Below are 17252 nucleotides of genomic sequence, written 5' to 3'. Positions count from 1 at the left end.
GCAAATCGAAATATTTCGTACACATGTTATATGAAAAACTAAAACTAATATTGACATATATTTCAGCATAGCTGCACCGTAAAAAATTTGGTTAAAAATGAACGAATCAGAATTTTCTGGTTAAATTTAATAGAATTCTAGTTAAGATAGCCGGAATTCTGATTGACACATCATTTCTGGTAAAACCTAGTAGAATTCTTATTTATACTTGCTATGATATGTTCAAACGAAAACACGTTTATATGTATAATTAATAAACCTATTTATTAGATATTTTTCTGAATATACGTGTTTTAAGTAGGTCTAGTTATTACACGTTTAAACGAAGATGCATTTAGCACATCCATCTATATGTATGAAAAACGTATTTTCGAATATGTTTCGAATTTCAAGTTTTTTTTTTTAAATAAACGTTTATCCTTTTATTAAGGAGTCTTCCTAGGGTAACAGATTTTAAAAAATTGAATTTTTTGTGTAAGAAAGACGTTTGAGTATATTAAGAACAGAAAACATATGAATATAAAATAATAATAGAACAGTGTATTCGAAAAAACATTTCTAATAAATGGATATGCTAATTATACGTGTAAACGTTTACCTAAATAAGTAAATGTTTTTCTGAAAACGAATATAACCCATCTATGAGAAACGTTTTACGTATCTTTCGTTACATATATCTTCGAAAAACGGTATAAAAGCTTTAATTTTTATCAGAATGATGAGATATTAATCATAATTCTATCTCAACTATTATGTTATAGAATTTAGTTTTTAGTAGATTTAACCAGAAAATTCTGATTCGTTCGTTTTTCACCAAAATTACTATTTAAATCCAACTAGATTATTTTTCTGAGTGTGGAAAAATCAATTTCTTATGTTGTTAATTGTTTTTTATATTTACTTACATTTTCTTTAGTTTTATGGAACGGAGTGTTTCAGGAAAAAATTTATTATTATACTAAAAATTAGTAATAATAGGAATATGTATAGTATACATGTTACATAAAATGAGATATTGAAACTTGAACGATCAGGCGATACTAATTACACAACTGTACTATGAATCGTGTCAAATAGGAGATAATTACATTATACATATAGTAAATAATGCGCAATTTCTGTAGCATGTAATGTTATGATCTCTAAAATGATAATTGAGATTACAAACTATATCTCACTTTATTAAAATCTAATTTACTACATATAAAAAAGGGCGTTAGCATAATTTCTCGACGTGCAATTAATATTTATAATATTTTGGTAAAATAATAATTCGTTTGTATTCATTTTTTCAGACATGTGTCTATATGGTAATATGATGCTGCGGATTGGTGATAGGATAACTCCATCTTTCGGTGATAGGGATCACCGCAGTTGTATTTTTTGCATTTGCGAAGTACCACCTGTACTAACTTGTAAATATATTGAGTACATTGAATGCTCTCGCCGCATTCAATATTAATTTTAGTATATTGTTATTACTTTTGCATATTATAGGAAGCAAAACTTTGTTATAAATTTATTTGGATATTTAAAAAATTACTATAAAAATTTATATTTGCAAAAATAGAAATGTATTATTAATTATTAATATCCATCACCTAATTAATGTTACATATGTATAATATAATGAAATGTTTAAATATATATATATATATACATATATATATATATATTAGGGTGGCCCAAAAATACACAGAAAAATAAATTTTTTAGAATTTTCATGCTGCCGCCCCCCAGAATTGAAAAAGATGTAAAAAAAAGAGATCCGTATTTTTTCTTTTTTTAATCGGTTGATATTTGATGGTGCCGCCGAGCCTCTGAAGTTTCCCATGTATTCTATATGGGAAAAAAACACATTTTCGTAGATTTGATAAAAAAAATCGTTAGAAATGTCTGTTTTTTTATGTGCAAACAATATTTCTCTTGAGAAATGTTGAAAATATGAGATCCTAACAAATATTTATTAAAAAAATTACGTTAACTATGTTTTACAGGACCGCAACAAATGAAATACCTGCAGAAAAAGGACTTTTATATTTAAAAGTATTTCTATCAATTTTATGTTTAGTTTAAGTATTACTTAAAAATATACGTTGAGGAATAATAAACGTTTGTTACATTTCATTATTGCAATTAATTTATTACAATTCTACAATTCTAGAAATATTACACATATCACTCTATAAACTTAAGTTAAGATAGTTCTCTAGTAAATATACTTGTAAAAACATTTTTTTTAACAAAATTTCCAAATTGTTTCCTATACGTTAACGCAAACGTTATTCTGTCAACGAGTAAAATTTTAAAAACTCATAGGTATATAAAATTTAATATTGTTCTTGAATATTGCCTTCTATCGAACAATAGATTAATTAATTGATAAGAATTAATATCTGCTTTGTTTTTTTTTATAATAAGAGTAATTTATGATAAATGAGAAAAAATTTCGTTCAAATGAACGTTCAGAAAGTCAGGAACATATTATGAATAACTTTTTTTTTTAATATTTTATTCTATTAATATTTAACTAAATATAATATTTTATAAAATTCACACTGTATTGGATCCGCTATTGGAAAAATTTTAGAAACTGACATCAGATTCGTAATCAGTGACCCAGAAAAACCTCCCCATAACAAGTTTCAAATGAATCTGAGCAGTTTTTGAAAAAGTCTTCCACCATATTCGATCCGCCATTTTGAATTTTGGAAAACTGATATCGGATTCGAAATCAGCGACCTCGAAAACTCCTGACTAACAAGTTCAAAATAAATTCAGAAAAAAACTGCGAATTCATAGCTCAGTTATGAAAGAATAAATAAATGTAACAACAATAATTTGTTTAAACAATTATAAAATACAAAAAATCATTAGTAACAATTCATTTGTCGGTAAAAAAAGAAAAATCTATGTGCAAGAATCAGCGAGAAAATTACTAGAAATACTTTTAAACATAAAAGTGCGATTTTTGCATGCGTTTTGTTCTCTGCGGCACTATAAAACATAGTTAACATAATTTTTTTTAATAAATAATTGCCAGAATCTCATATTTTGAACATTTCTCAAGAGAAATATCGTTTGCAGATTAAAAAACCAGACATTTTTAATAATTTTTTATCGAATCTACGAAAATGTGTTTTTTCCCATATAGAATACATGGGAAATTTTAGAGGCTCGGCGGCACCATCAAATATTAGCCGATTAAAAAAAGAAAAAATACGGATCTCTTTTTTTTGCATCTTTTACAATTCTGGGGGGCGGCCGCGTAAAAATTTTTTTTGGGCCACCCTAATATATATAATATATGAAAGAAGTTGTATGACGATATTATAAATGCTAAGTTGTATCTTCTGTATGTTATTCGTATCTTATTCATATCATTGTAAACATACCATATATACGAGATTAAGGTAAATGAAGATGCAGACTATTAATAAAAACTATCGATAATTTTCGAAAAATTTAATAAATTACGGGACATTCTAACACAAATTCAAGGCAGTGATTCAAGGCGAGAGTTACGTAATTTAAATGAGCACGCAATGCGCGATGACTGATAAAACAAATTATTCTCTCCAGTTTGCGTTTCCTCTTCGCTTGTCCTATTCTTTATATTTCCTCCCTTCTCATATTGTTTACCAGATTTTTCTTCGTCTCTACGCAGGTTTACTCTCATACACATTTTCGACTCTATTTCTCTTTGTAGATATTTTTTAACTCTCTTTCTCGTCTGTGTTTAACTTATTCACGTATTAGGTATAATATGTATGTACGTATTTCCCCTCTTTCTGTACTGTGTCCCTGCGTCTGCGTCATTCATATATCCATGTCTTTCTCGTGTCCACTTCCAGTCCCTTCCAGACCGTGGACTGACCACTGGACGTGGTATAAATGACGCAGCGCGAACGCAAATCGCATAAGTTTTCACGTCGCTCGAACATGACACGTCGTGGTTCTCGTTCTCTCAGTTTGATATGCGCCTATCTGGCGTTCGTTGCTGTCGCAGTCGCGGTTGATCAAGGTGAGTCGCAAACAAAACGACGCTCGCAAGCAACGTACGATAAATTATTACAAAAAAGTCACACGCACATTTGAATATTAATTTTATCTACCTAATCCTTAGGTAACAATTAACCGTAAGGTAACAATTATTTTCGATTTAAATTTTAATGTGGCTCCGAGATGCAACGAGTTAATGATTTTGTGGCGAAATTGCGAAGAGCACGCAAGTGTTGGAACCACTGAATGTGAAATTGTAATTCAGATTAAGTAACCGTCAAATTCTTTACAAGTGCATTGCATTTGTATGATACAAACATTTTTTACAATACCAAAAGATATTACTTAATCATAACAATGTGATAATAATTTCATTAATTAATTATGTTACTTTATATATACCTAATATTTATTTTATTGCAAATTAATAAAAATTCTGTTTTTACTCATTCTCTAATAAAGTTTAAAAGATAATGTATTTACGAAGCACTTTTCTCAAAAGCTTTCCAAATTACAATAATTGTAAGAACTTTGATTGTATAAACAATTCTTGGTTTTATATTTACTTAAATTCCGTTACATGAATAATGACGCAACTCTAATTATCAGCACTCAAAATAACGGTTTTACTTATCTGGTTAAATGTTATCTATTCTCATGGTCAATTACCCTATTAAATTCTTCTTATCATTTTGCAAAGAAGAATGTGATAAAACAAAATGTCCGGGTCCATTGGCATATTACAAGGGTCTCAACTGTAGCCCAGTGTACGAAAAGGAGGGCGATTGTTGCGCGACAAGATACAACTGTGAACACCTGAAAGAGCGAGACCCTAAAAAGTGTTACGTCAACGGTAAAGCGTACGAAATCGGGGAGAAACTTAAAGATGAGGATAAGAATCCTTGTGACATTGGTTGCACCTGCAGCGCTGGACATGGGGGAATGTAAGTAAAATACCTTAGCAACAATATTTTGTAATTGCTCCGTATGATAATTTAATGTTTAAATTATTAAGTTTATTAATTCAAATTACGAAATTTCGTAAAATATAGCGCCACATTTAATTGCGCGATAGTTGATTGTTTCCATGGACAAGCAAAACCAGGTTGCTTCATAAAGAATTTCCCATTAAAATGTTGTCCCGGAGAAGAAGTTTGTCGTAAGCATACGTAATCTAATTAAAAGTTGTACATTTTCTACGTATATTCATGACATTACATACATTCTACACATATAAATTGTTAACTCCAATTTCTAATTGTAATATTACGCATTTATATATTGCACAAATTTGCATTATGCATTTGTCAACTAAAATAATTATAATTAAAAATTTATAATAATAATTTTAAATAATTATAATTTTACATTCGTATATTCTTTTTTAGCTAATATGTTTAACAGATTTTTATTAGTCAAAAAACCATAACGTTCGTTTAGTATAATTAACTTTACTTTCACGCACACAATAACAATCCACACCTGTCACAGGATATTTCTATCTCGTAAAATATGTGTACAATATTTAAATGAAGTCATTTACGTTTTTTAGCTGAAAAGCCCGAAGATAGAGCTACCTGTAATGTAAATGGAAAGGAATATAAAGAAGGAGAATTTTTCAGTATCGAAAGTGATCCGGAATTAACTTGTACATGCCAACCAGGCTATACAGGTAAAGATAATCTCAGCGCATCATTTTCAATTGTTCATTGATGAATAACATTTAATACATCCGTACTAATATAAATACAACCATATTAACTTACAGCATAGGATAATACATGATATAAAAAATAAGCTATTTTTTAAATATATTGATAATATTATTATCAATATTATTCAATATTATTAATATTATCAATATATATGAAATTTATTTTTCGTTATAATGCACGAAATTATTATGTGACAAATATGACAAATACAAATAATTTTCAATAAAATAAATGTAGTACGAAAACTTACATTCATCCAATATGTTGCTGAATAATTTACTCTAGTTTATTTATTTATCAACAAACAAGCTAGTATATTAAATAATTAAATATTTGATGTATCTATACAATATATATACACGGAAAAAAGATATAGTTCACATAATCAGAAATATTTTAGTTGTGAGTAATATAGCTATGTATATCATTATTCTAGTTATTTTTATGTAGTATGAATGGTTGATACGAATTGTTTACTTTGGTGTGTCAACTATCTTAATGTATTATAGTTACTGTGATCTGGTTGTGACAATCAAAACTTGGTTGAGTAATCATTTACTATGGATAAGTTATCTATCCGTCAAATATAAACGACTCAGAAATTGCAATAGAAATTATTTAATCATATTGTCAAGATATCTATGGTTAATTTAAACACATAACTTTAAGTATATAATTCTTTGAATTTTTTAATCGTTTATATTTCACCACATACAAAAATTAGTTTATCTAATCAAATAATATTTTTTCACGTATTTATTTTACAAGTTAGTACCAATTTCTATTTATAATAAGGAAATGTGTGTTGTGCAGTGATATTTTTGATAAAAAGATATAGAAACTTATTATATTATCTTTTTATTAAAAATATCACCGTATGAAACATTCCTTTATTGTAAATAGAAATTGATAGTAACTTAATCTATTTAGTATTTTTATAGCTTGGATCATTTACAATGATCTAAGAGAGTGATGACAACTATTAATCTTTACATATCAACATAATTTGTCTAAGCTAATCAAATGATCCAGTTACCATTATAATATTCGTAGTTGAATATTCAAGAAATCTGGTTGTAGCAAGCAGATATCGTCATTACTACAACATAAATCATTCAATCATTGTACTGTGGTTCAAGCAATCACATAAATAGTTGCTCCATATTTTACAATTCAATCTGGTTGACATCACCAGATTTCTGTATAGACCAATCAGACTGTTTTTTCCGTGCATAAATGTATACATATATTTGTCATAACAATAATTAAGACTAAATTTGCATTTATCTAAATTTCAATGACGTGTGTAGTTACAATTCCATAATAGAAACTCCAAGTTCAAATCTATATAGTTTAACCATAAGATTGCGTTATATCAGTGAACAATATTATGATTTTAGGAGAAAATGTTGAACCTTTCTGTGCAAAGCCTAAGCGTTCATATTGCCATCCCGAATTCAATCATTTATATGAGGTTATTAATAAATGCGCTCCGGTTTATTATCCATCTCAATCACCGCAGACTAGTTGCAACGCGTTTTCGAGATGTCGTAAGTTCACAAGTTGCAATTTTGAATAATATATTTATATATATATATAGCGTTATCTAGTAATTGCGGTAGTTCTTTAGAAAACGATAATGACATTGTTACTTTCATTGCTTTTTACTGTAATAATTATGTGGCTTTTTAGAAAACAATAACGACACTATTATTCACAAGGAGGATCATCCGAAGACTGATCCAAGTCCAGATGGTATGTTTCATATTTAATATTATATGTAGAGATATGATGATTCTTTAACAATCTAAAATAATTAATACTCTTGAAGGTTTGTCTTGATCTTTTATTAATTTTGCTAATTACTGACTCATTGAAAAACGTAAAGATTTATATTTAATTTGCTTATTGAATTGAAACATACATGATGTATCGATACGCATTTGATTCGAGCAACGCTAATTACAACTGTGTTTTGAATAGCATGAAATGAGAGTTAATTACGAGAAATGTTGCACACGAGAAGCAACGCGCAAATCAATTTCTGTCGCAATCCTATAAAATGATAATTAATTTGGTCATCGTTATCCCCAGCATAGAAAATTGTGTTATAGGCGTGTCAGTTAACACGTCACTAACACCCGTGATCGCGTTTGATGTTCGTCATTAAAATCAATTTTATTTATTTATGTATTTCCCGAATTTATTTTTGACATTCCAAAACTGAAATGTGAAGAAAGAAATAGAAATTAGATGAATAAAAAATTATATTACCGCTCTGGCTATAAATTGATACAATAACAATATTCAATAGTTTAATACTTTAGAATTAATTTTATCATATAAAATATATATATTTCATCGAGACTTCTTTTCAGACGAAGAAGTTTGCCATTTTGGCAATATGGTCATGCATCGTGGCGACGAATTGGATCAAGATACAGATAATAATTCTAAGTGCATAAAATGCGTTTGCGAGGTGCCTCCTGTGCTTACTTGTAAGCGCTTACCATACAACGTGTGCGACTATTAATCTTAAACATTTAAAAATCTGTGATAATATAATTATTGTACTTCTGTTACTCGATTTAGGATTTTGTAGAAAATTAGTACATAAATATAAGAATCCTCTCTATATATACGTATGTTCTAATATAATTTGCATTCTTTTACTTATTGCATATAAATTTATGCGATAAAAATATTCAATAATAAAAACATGTTTTTATGTATTGCATGTTAAAAAATTTAGATTATAAATTTTTTACCAATCCTGTGCATGTTATGATAGATACAATATAAATAACATTTAAGAGTTAGAACAAGACATGGAACGAAATCTCAAAATAGTAAATATTTAAAAAATAAACTTTGTTATTAAGTAATTTATGAAAGTTTTTAATTCTTTCGTTTTTAATTATTTTTTGATTATTTAGTTTTGCCTAGTAAGCTGTAACGTATGTTTTCCAAGCATTCTGAGCGTCTGCAAAAAAGTATCTTACCTTTTTTATATTAACGTTCTTAAGATTATCAATCTCATTAAACAACATGTTCAAAAGAATCTAACTAAATGTTATTATTGAATTGAATAATAAAATAAGTACACATTTGATTATAGTATATTAATACTAATTTACTATTAATATAATATAATCTACTTAACAATTACACATTTGATTGATGTAAATTTGTAAAATTACATATTTACTTACAACAAATTCTCGTCTATAAAGATACTGATATTTCGTTATAGCGTGATATCGCGCTATCTCTTTTAATACTAATATAACGTTACGCTGGTCGGAATTATTCAACCGATGATTTTCGTGATCGTAATATTATGATTACCGTTAATATGGTTGCTTCCGCTTACAGTGCGCATTGATGCTATAATAATCTACATGCTGGGCAAACCAATTCCTGTTCTGGACATCGTCTGCTTAGTAATGCGCAAACTGGCAACAGAGTCATTTACACGCTTCGCCAAACGTTACCTGTTTCTCATTTAAACTCCTAAGTGATTTTACCGTTGACACTTTGCAAATTATTGCCGGTATTAACGGACTTGTTTCCGCGTTTCGTGTTAGTTCACGATTTATCGCATTCGCAATCGGGAAATCCCCGCTTTGCGAAGAAACGAATTAACTTTAACATTCACTAAACTCGTGGCTCTTAGCCTTCGCACGAGTCAATTGAAATCGAACATATGCAAACTTCATAGTTACTAACTTGACTGGTTAGCTCGTAAAATATAGATTGTAGATGCAAAATTCAAGTGCTAGATATAAAGTGAAGAAATCAAAATAATACTAAAGTAAAAAAAAATCTCTGTATAATATAAATTGTACATTCAAAATCTCTTCTAAATATCGAGCAAAAATTTATGAACCAGGCAAGACGTTTCTTACTATAGAATTTTAAATGCTGAAAACACGATACTATACTAACTCTTCAGTATATTAGTTTTCTGAAATAATTGACGTTGCAAAAATGACTTTTTTGCAATATTTGACTTTTTTTTTTGCAAAGAAGTTATCTTAAAATTTTGTTCAGAAATTATGAATGTATTATTTATCCTATATAAAATGTATTTTTTAAACAATAAGATTGAAAAATAAGAGAGTTATATTTTAGTAAACCCTTTTATGAGTATTTTAACCACTTTCGGTCTATCTTATGTGTTTTGCGTAATGAAATACTTGGTTAATTACATTTATTTCATGTCCGATTTTTGATTGAGAAGAATTCAATGTCTTTTTTATGCACTTGGCGTATGAATATGTATATGCACATAGTGCCTTAATACTTATCGATACAGAAATAATGTATATAAAAAAATTATTTTTTCTCGCAACAAACCATTTAATGGTTCTCATTTCATTTCGTATAAGTTTTAATTATTGATAAACATGAAAAGAGAATATATAAAAAATTAAAATTATATGAAAAATAAAAATAAAAATTGATGCGTTATAAAAATAATGTCAAAATAATCACTAACAGGTTTATTAAACAAATTAATCAAGATACGCTGTGAGATTGTAAAATATCCAATCCTTTTTTCATTCATGCATGTGATATCATGTATCTATATCAAGCATACGTATCAAAAATATCTCTGATATTGACTAATTTATAATATTAAATCTGGAATATAGAAAAATTAAAAGAAGACCTCGAGTTACATTAAAAAAATATTTTATACTGGAAATAAATGCCGTGTGTGTTTTCTAATTAATTAATTAATTAATTAAATATTAAAAAAATGTTTCTCTACTTTATGAGTACAGTTCCGCATAATAAAACAGTGTGCTAAATAATATATATTTATTGATCTCTATTTTACTATTAATAAATTTGCACATATGTTATGGAAAAAATGCACATTCCAGAGTTAAATATTAGAAGTAATTTATTTTAGCCCATTCATCTGGAAACACAATCGATCTATATGAGATTGATGTATACGTTTTTAACTTGATACATACATTTCTATATTTTATATATTATACATCTGATATCTACACTTCTCATAAATCTATGGTTTCAATTAAAGTAAAATGTTATTATAAATGTCACTCACAAATACGGTGCACTCACAAATACGATTAATAATATTAATAAAGTAAGTAATTGTTGAGTTTAGCCTCCTCACCTCCGATGTTGATAAAATTAGGCTCATTCGACACATTTTTGTACGAAATGAACGAACAAATCTGGCAAAAAAGGTTTTGCTCTGTTTTTTGGACCGAGGTATTAACCGTTAAAGTTAACGCCAAATTTTATCAACATCGGAGGTGAAGAGGTTAATTTAACAATTACCTTAGTAACAAATGAAAAATAATTGACTCACCCCCTGGTTACTCTGTCGTTGCTCCTCTCAGGTTGCTCCTTTTTATCAGGATTCATTGCATTCACACACATTCGCAAAAATACATTAACTATGATCGCGCGATATTTTATACGACACTCCCGATGGTCATCGAACGTGATGTTATATTTTGTTATATTTGACGATTGAAGAATACAATGCATAGTAATACAACCGCAAAGCTACGACTTTAATATCCGTAATATGTCGTAAATTAATGGAACAGATGAACCATTAACGGCAGAGGGTTATAATTGCCGATGAATAGATACTAAATTTACGATTAATCACGACTACATTCGCTGGTTCGTGATGTCGATTTGGAGCGGATTTGGAGCCGATCGATCGATGTATTTCTCATTACTTAAGCGATTCTCATTATTCGATGATCCGTATTTTCGGGTTCTCTCTCTCTCTCTCTCTCAATTTGAAAACAATACTACTAAATACATTCTAATATTTCTAATTGATGCAAATCTCAAATTATGATATTCGAATCTAAGTATTATGAAATAATCGCCATTTGCAAATACGTGAAATGATAATTAATAAATTCTATACAATTTAATATATTTGTCAGTTATTTCTGTTTGTCTTCCATCTTCTATCTATTTTAAGTAGATAAATCTCAATATCTATTTTAGTGAGCAGCTATCTCACATTATTAACATTAATCGCACAAGTTGATCGTCCGAAAGAAACGATTGCGTTTGAGAAATAATGTGGCAAAGTAGTAGTGCAGACATAGAGCGCGATCGGCGAACTACATTCCCATTCGAGCACTGTTATGAAATTGGGCATGGCTTGAGATGCCTCACGCCGAACGCGCTGACCTTGTTTACGGCGAGGACGTAACCGTCGAGTGCGTAAATCTACACGCCATTCAAACAATAAAAAAAATTCCGAGAAATATAATACGTTATAAAATAAAATCATATGCGATGAAGATTCTGTTACTTAAATTTATTATTGAAATTTTCACAATGTATTTCGACAAATTGCGTGCCTATCTTGTATATTATAACATGAACTATAATTCCTTACTTGAGCCATATACTCGTATAAGATAAAATCAATCTATAAATGAACTAAATTACACGATTAATAAAACATATTTCATTCAATTATAAAAGCCATAAAAATAAACGGAACGTTTTAAACTTCATTTATGCCCGTTTCTACTAATGTAGATTAATTATAATCTCAGTTCAACTTACTCTTCATCTTTTTCTAATTCTTAAAACTAGGAAAAGAGATGAAAAGTTAATTGAACCGAGATAAAAATTAAACTATATTGTTAGAATCATTAGAAATGCGTTAGTCATTTTCAGTCGCAAATAATTATAAAATTAATATATAAGTATAAAATTTAACATAAGTTATAGAGTTATATGATAGATTAAGTTAAAATTTTCAAAGAATCGTATACTTTATATTTACTGACAATACGAATATTAATGTCTATTTCAGAATCAATTCTTGAATCAATAGTAAGAGAACGGAAGTCAATATAATTAAAACTTGAGAAAAGTCAGAATTAAGAGCAGTGTGGATGTGCTTAATGTCCAAAAAATCAGAAGTCAAAAAAGAAAGTAAGATGTAGAATCTATTATACGAGTATATATAACGTGTCAGAAATAATACGCTCTTTCTCGCACGGATAAAAATAGTTGAATCTTATTCGACTATTATTATCTTTCAGTACTAATATTATCAGAAGAAACTGTTAACATATTAACTTTGATCTCTGATACGTAAAAAGGTTCAATACTTTATCTTTATAACCTAATTTTTTACTTTTTTATCTCAATATATTTGTTATACATATAAGAAACAATTAAATAATTTTTATTAAAATGGATCTTTTCAAACAAAAATTTCTCATTAATAATTATTTCAACTAACACTGTTACAATTTATATATATACACTAAAGAAAATAAAATTAGCTGAACAATAAACGGTAACATAAATAAAAATCAATAATAAATGGTTATCAGTTCTAATTTATCCTTATGCTATTGTAATATATTGCAATATATTTTAATAATAATTATCGAGTACGTTCTAAATAAATGAATAATATACGTATTTTTTAATTAATTTGACGTGTGCTTTATCCTATCAAACTATTGAAAATTTCAATTTTCATATAATAATCTAAATATCTTTGCTTCATAATTCAGCGCAGACGTGATTTTCATTGGTCCAGGGATAGAATGCAAATCGTACGTTGAGCACGAGCTGCAAATTCGTATAAACGATCTTTCGAGATGACAATAAATCGACTATATTAAGTTTCGCTTAAAATATGGCCCGGTACGGTCGGTGTGGAGTTACCGGAAGTAGGCGGCGATGGTCTAGAGAGCGTCAATGAAATATGAGAGTATGAAAGAAGCGTCGTTTCCGGAAGTTGTACCGTCAGGTTCCTCGATAGCAAAAGTCACGGCGACAGACAACTCTGTCGCTGAGAACTTCGATGTACTAACGAGCGCGGAACAATTCCGTGATATAATTAAGGAAGAATCTGCAGAACGTACAATTAGGAGACATAAAATTTGAACTCGGTTTAAAACCTCCCTTGAGAAGTAAATTTACGAAACGCAAAGTTTTCCAAACGCCGTAAGTCCTTTAATTATTTTGCATTTCAAACACGAATATACCATTAATTTATGTTTCAAGAACACTTTGATTTTACTATTAATTTTATATTAAGTATACAAATATTCTTATTGTTCTAATAAATAAATTAATTTTTAATAAAAATAGTTTGCTCAGACTTCGTTCTGCAGTTTTCCTCAACTATTAAAAATACCGAACTTTTCTTATCATCTATATATGTTGTATAAGAAAATCGTATATCCTATGAAAGAAAAATTAGATTCGCAGCAATCACATTTAGGATAAATTCTCGAGAAACACGTACTTCGTACTACGCATATAAATCTCCATATTTTCGTGACATTTTCTACATTACGCAGAGATATGAAAGTGCTCAGTTAACACTGACTTTTGCAGCGCGACCGTCTATATAAATTTTGTTTTTCTCGGCTTAAAATCCAAATTATAACTTTTAATTAATTTAAAAAGAATTATTAAAAGAGAGAAACAGAGAGTATATTAGGAAGGCTACGTCTTTCATCAATTTCAAATCAATTTCAAGAAGTATTTTTATTTTCTATATCAGTCAAGCTTTACGTCACATCGTATATATCGAACAGGCTAATGCAGAATGTTTAAAAAAGTCGGTATTTTTATATTTTCTTCGATACGAACTTTCTCAATAAAAATTTGATTGACGCCAATTGTTTAAAATTTAAAACCAATATTGGCATTAACAAAATTAGAACTGAACAAATTAAAAAGAATCAGACTTCAAATGTATAAATAAACATAATAAAACTATTTCATTATTTCGTATAACGAACTTATCCTAACAGAAACTTAATTATAAGGAAGTTTAATAATGAAAATCACAAAAGAGTTCTTTTTGTCGAATATTTCACTGCTGCAGGAGCAATCATTAATTTGTAAACGCTTACAGAAAATTCAATCTTATCCTTTTGATATTTTTAAATTAATAATAATAATGTATAGAATAGATAATAGGTATTGTATATATTATGTAATACACATATATTCTTGGAATTAATAGTAAATAAGACTAATTAGCCAAATGAATTCCTCAGTGGATAACTTTCTAAAAAGTTAATGTAACTAGTATTTACGAATAAAGGTGATCTTACAATTAGTACCCGCATAGACGTCGGCCCGCATGTAAAACGGCACACTCCAAGAAATACGCCGAGCGAACTGATTAGCTGATGGATCGTCTGACTGTCAGGACAATCCGGAATGTACCGACGGAGATGGGTTCGACTGAATCTGAACAATGGAAGTCCTACGATCTGCTGGAACTAATCCCGCCATTGTAGTGCTAAATTTCTGTACGAGATGCAGTTCCACGTAGTTCAGTATAGTTAACTGATTGCTGTGTACGTATAGACGGTATCGTATAGCTTACCATAATATTGTCGTTTAATTTAATTTATGAAGAATCTGTGAATCCTATATAATTTCACAATTGACAAAAGTCTGCACACGATCGTAAACTATTGGCTTGGTTTTTTATATAAATTCGTTGTTTGAGGCAGGCATTTATAAAAAAAAGTGCATAAAAGAACAATTTCTGAAGTATCTAAAAATTTAGGTAGATACAAATCAGAGAATAATTTTATTCAACCATCGAAATAATTATGTAGGAAAAACTCAAATATAATGAACAGTATTGCAAACACTTTTAACATTCCAACAATCAGTTTAAACGTTTTAATTATTTTTATAGTCCGACAGAAATTATTTTTAGATTCATATTTATTTGAATTTTTAGACACTTTAGTAAAACTATTCTATTCGTATGAATTAAATTTTTTAATTTTAATTTCTTAGAATCTTTTTGTAGTTCAAATATCTTAAAATAATTTTCGAAAGAACACAGACAGAAGGAAGATAATACACTCATGCGATTTAACTTACATTCGTCTATTCTGTTAGTTTTTAGCAGACATTTCCGAGTAAAATTAACCCCATGACAGATCATTGAAAGAAGAAAAATGCATGTAGTTTCAAAGTACATGATTTGAGATATAATTTGATGGTCGAAATTTTATTAACGCCTGCATAATAAGGAAGGAGTTTCCGGAGTTTCGAGTTCTGTAGCATTGCTGATGCAGGCTTTTAGCACCAATGGTGAAGTAAAACAGACATCTGTTTGGCGCAGTGTAGTGTGTAATAAAAGACAGCTAGGGAAGTAAGTACGCGTATAGGTCAGACAAAGGCCGGTATTCATAGTTTGTTCTTGTAATTTCAAAATTGTCGTAAGTAACATCTTAAAATGCTACGGCTCTGTGATTGACTTGTGACATTTTAAGATTGTACTAAAATTAAGATTGAACTAAAACAGTCTCACATAAGAATTGACTATAAATATCGAAGAAGCGCAACCTCGAGGTATGATTTGTGTATTGATTTAGCGAAAATGCTGTATTATTGAAGTTAAATGGAAACCTACGGAACATCTTTTGATTATTTGAGATGTCACGTACAATTACATTATGATTATTTGTTAATATATGCTACTACTCTTTATTCCTTGCCTGTAATTGTAGATATCGTACCGCGCTAATGTCTTTCGCGCTTGAAATAACTTGTTGTTTCCATGCCCGTAAACGCAACGTCGAGTGAAAATCTGGGACGACGCGTGTTCGCACGAAAGCGCGAAAAAACATGCACGCGGCAAAACGCGGGCTGGCCGATGCATCCATAATTCATGATGTTGACGGTGTCTAGCATAAACTAACCCGGATACTAATTTCGCGAGCTACCACGCTGTCTGCGCCGTGCTGCATGCTCGTTAGGAAAGCGTGGGCTTGGATGCCGCGAGATGCAATTATGATAAACCAGGAAAGCCTCTTTCGAAAGCTTTTCAGGGTACGGTCTGCGAGTTCGGCGAGAAAGCCAGAAAGCGTAGCTAGCTCAGACTCGTGTTCATCTATCCCGCTTCCGGTTTCCTGTATTGTGTGTGGAGCCCTGTATGGACTCCGGCATCCCGCTGCCCTCCGATAAGCTTCGGGCTTGTGAGCGGATTCGTGCAAGGGTTTGCGATCGATCCCGCGAGATGAATGGCGGGCCGTTAAGCTTGTTGGGCCAATCGGGCACGGCAAGAGACGATGTTGGTGTTGCTGCGTTATTAATTTACTCCACACCGTAAATTCCCGATTCGTTTGATTAAGATCTCGAAGGCTGCTTATGTCGCAACAGGCATATTTATGGCCGATGTTATAATGGCGATAAGTGGAGAACGGCGTCTCGCGCTTAATGAATTGATACGAACAATCGCAACTGAGTAAACGCTGAATTCACGATCGCACCGCGTAATTATACAATTGAAATTTTGATCATTTGATAATGTTTGATATATTATCGATACTCGAATGAATCATTACACGATATATATACTACATGAATGATTTTATTTCAGCAAGAATAGAATGCGTATTGAAAGCAAATAAGAGAACCTCTTAATAAAACAAATGGTAAAATAAATAATGTGTTTTTCAGATATTCATATTATTTTATTCGTACATGTATATATAATAAATTCAC

At 29.7% G+C, this 17252-nt stretch overlaps 2 protein-coding genes across 3 annotated transcripts in view; both read left to right on the top strand.

Annotated features, from left to right (window-relative positions):
• LOC108778210 (lost and found) overlaps positions 1 to 17252 on the top strand; it is a 115542-nt gene that overhangs the window by 38413 nt on the left and 59877 nt on the right. The window lies entirely within an intron of this gene.
• Positions 3916 to 8344, top strand: LOC108778208 (kielin/chordin-like protein). Of its 2 annotated transcripts, none has more exons than XM_018545325.1 (7): positions 3916 to 4024; positions 4703 to 4946; positions 5055 to 5161; positions 5555 to 5674; positions 7118 to 7267; positions 7410 to 7472; positions 8096 to 8344. In XM_018545325.1, the coding sequence occupies exons 1-7, from the start codon at positions 3943 to 3945 to the stop codon at positions 8248 to 8250; spliced, it is 921 nt and encodes a 306-aa protein (XP_018400827.1). In that variant the 5' UTR covers positions 3916 to 3942; the 3' UTR covers positions 8251 to 8344. The 2 variants fall into 2 exon arrangements, with proteins under 2 accessions (XP_018400827.1, XP_018400828.1); XM_018545326.1 differs by having other exon boundaries at positions 4706 to 4946; positions 8096 to 8343.

Source organism: Cyphomyrmex costatus, unplaced genomic scaffold (genome assembly GCF_001594065.2).
Source record: "Cyphomyrmex costatus isolate MS0001 unplaced genomic scaffold, Ccosl1.0 scaffold497, whole genome shotgun sequence".
Taxonomy (NCBI): domain Eukaryota; kingdom Metazoa; phylum Arthropoda; class Insecta; order Hymenoptera; family Formicidae; genus Cyphomyrmex; species Cyphomyrmex costatus.
Note: the sequence above shows the minus strand (reverse complement) of the source record. Positions and strands in the feature narration are given on the sequence as shown.

Bases quoted from the DNA above. Each gene is read 5' to 3' on its own strand.
- LOC108778208 (XM_018545325.1), top strand. From the start codon at position 3,943: ATGACACGTCGTGGTTCTCGTTCTCTCAGTTTGATATGCGCCTATCTG. The intron at 4,025-4,702 runs GTGAGTCGCAAA...CATTTTGCAAAG, and splicing joins CGCAGTCGCGGTTGATCAAG to AAGAATGTGATAAAACAAAA. The intron at 7,268-7,409 runs GTAAGTTCACAA...GTGGCTTTTTAG, and splicing joins CAACGCGTTTTCGAGATGTC to AAAACAATAACGACACTATT.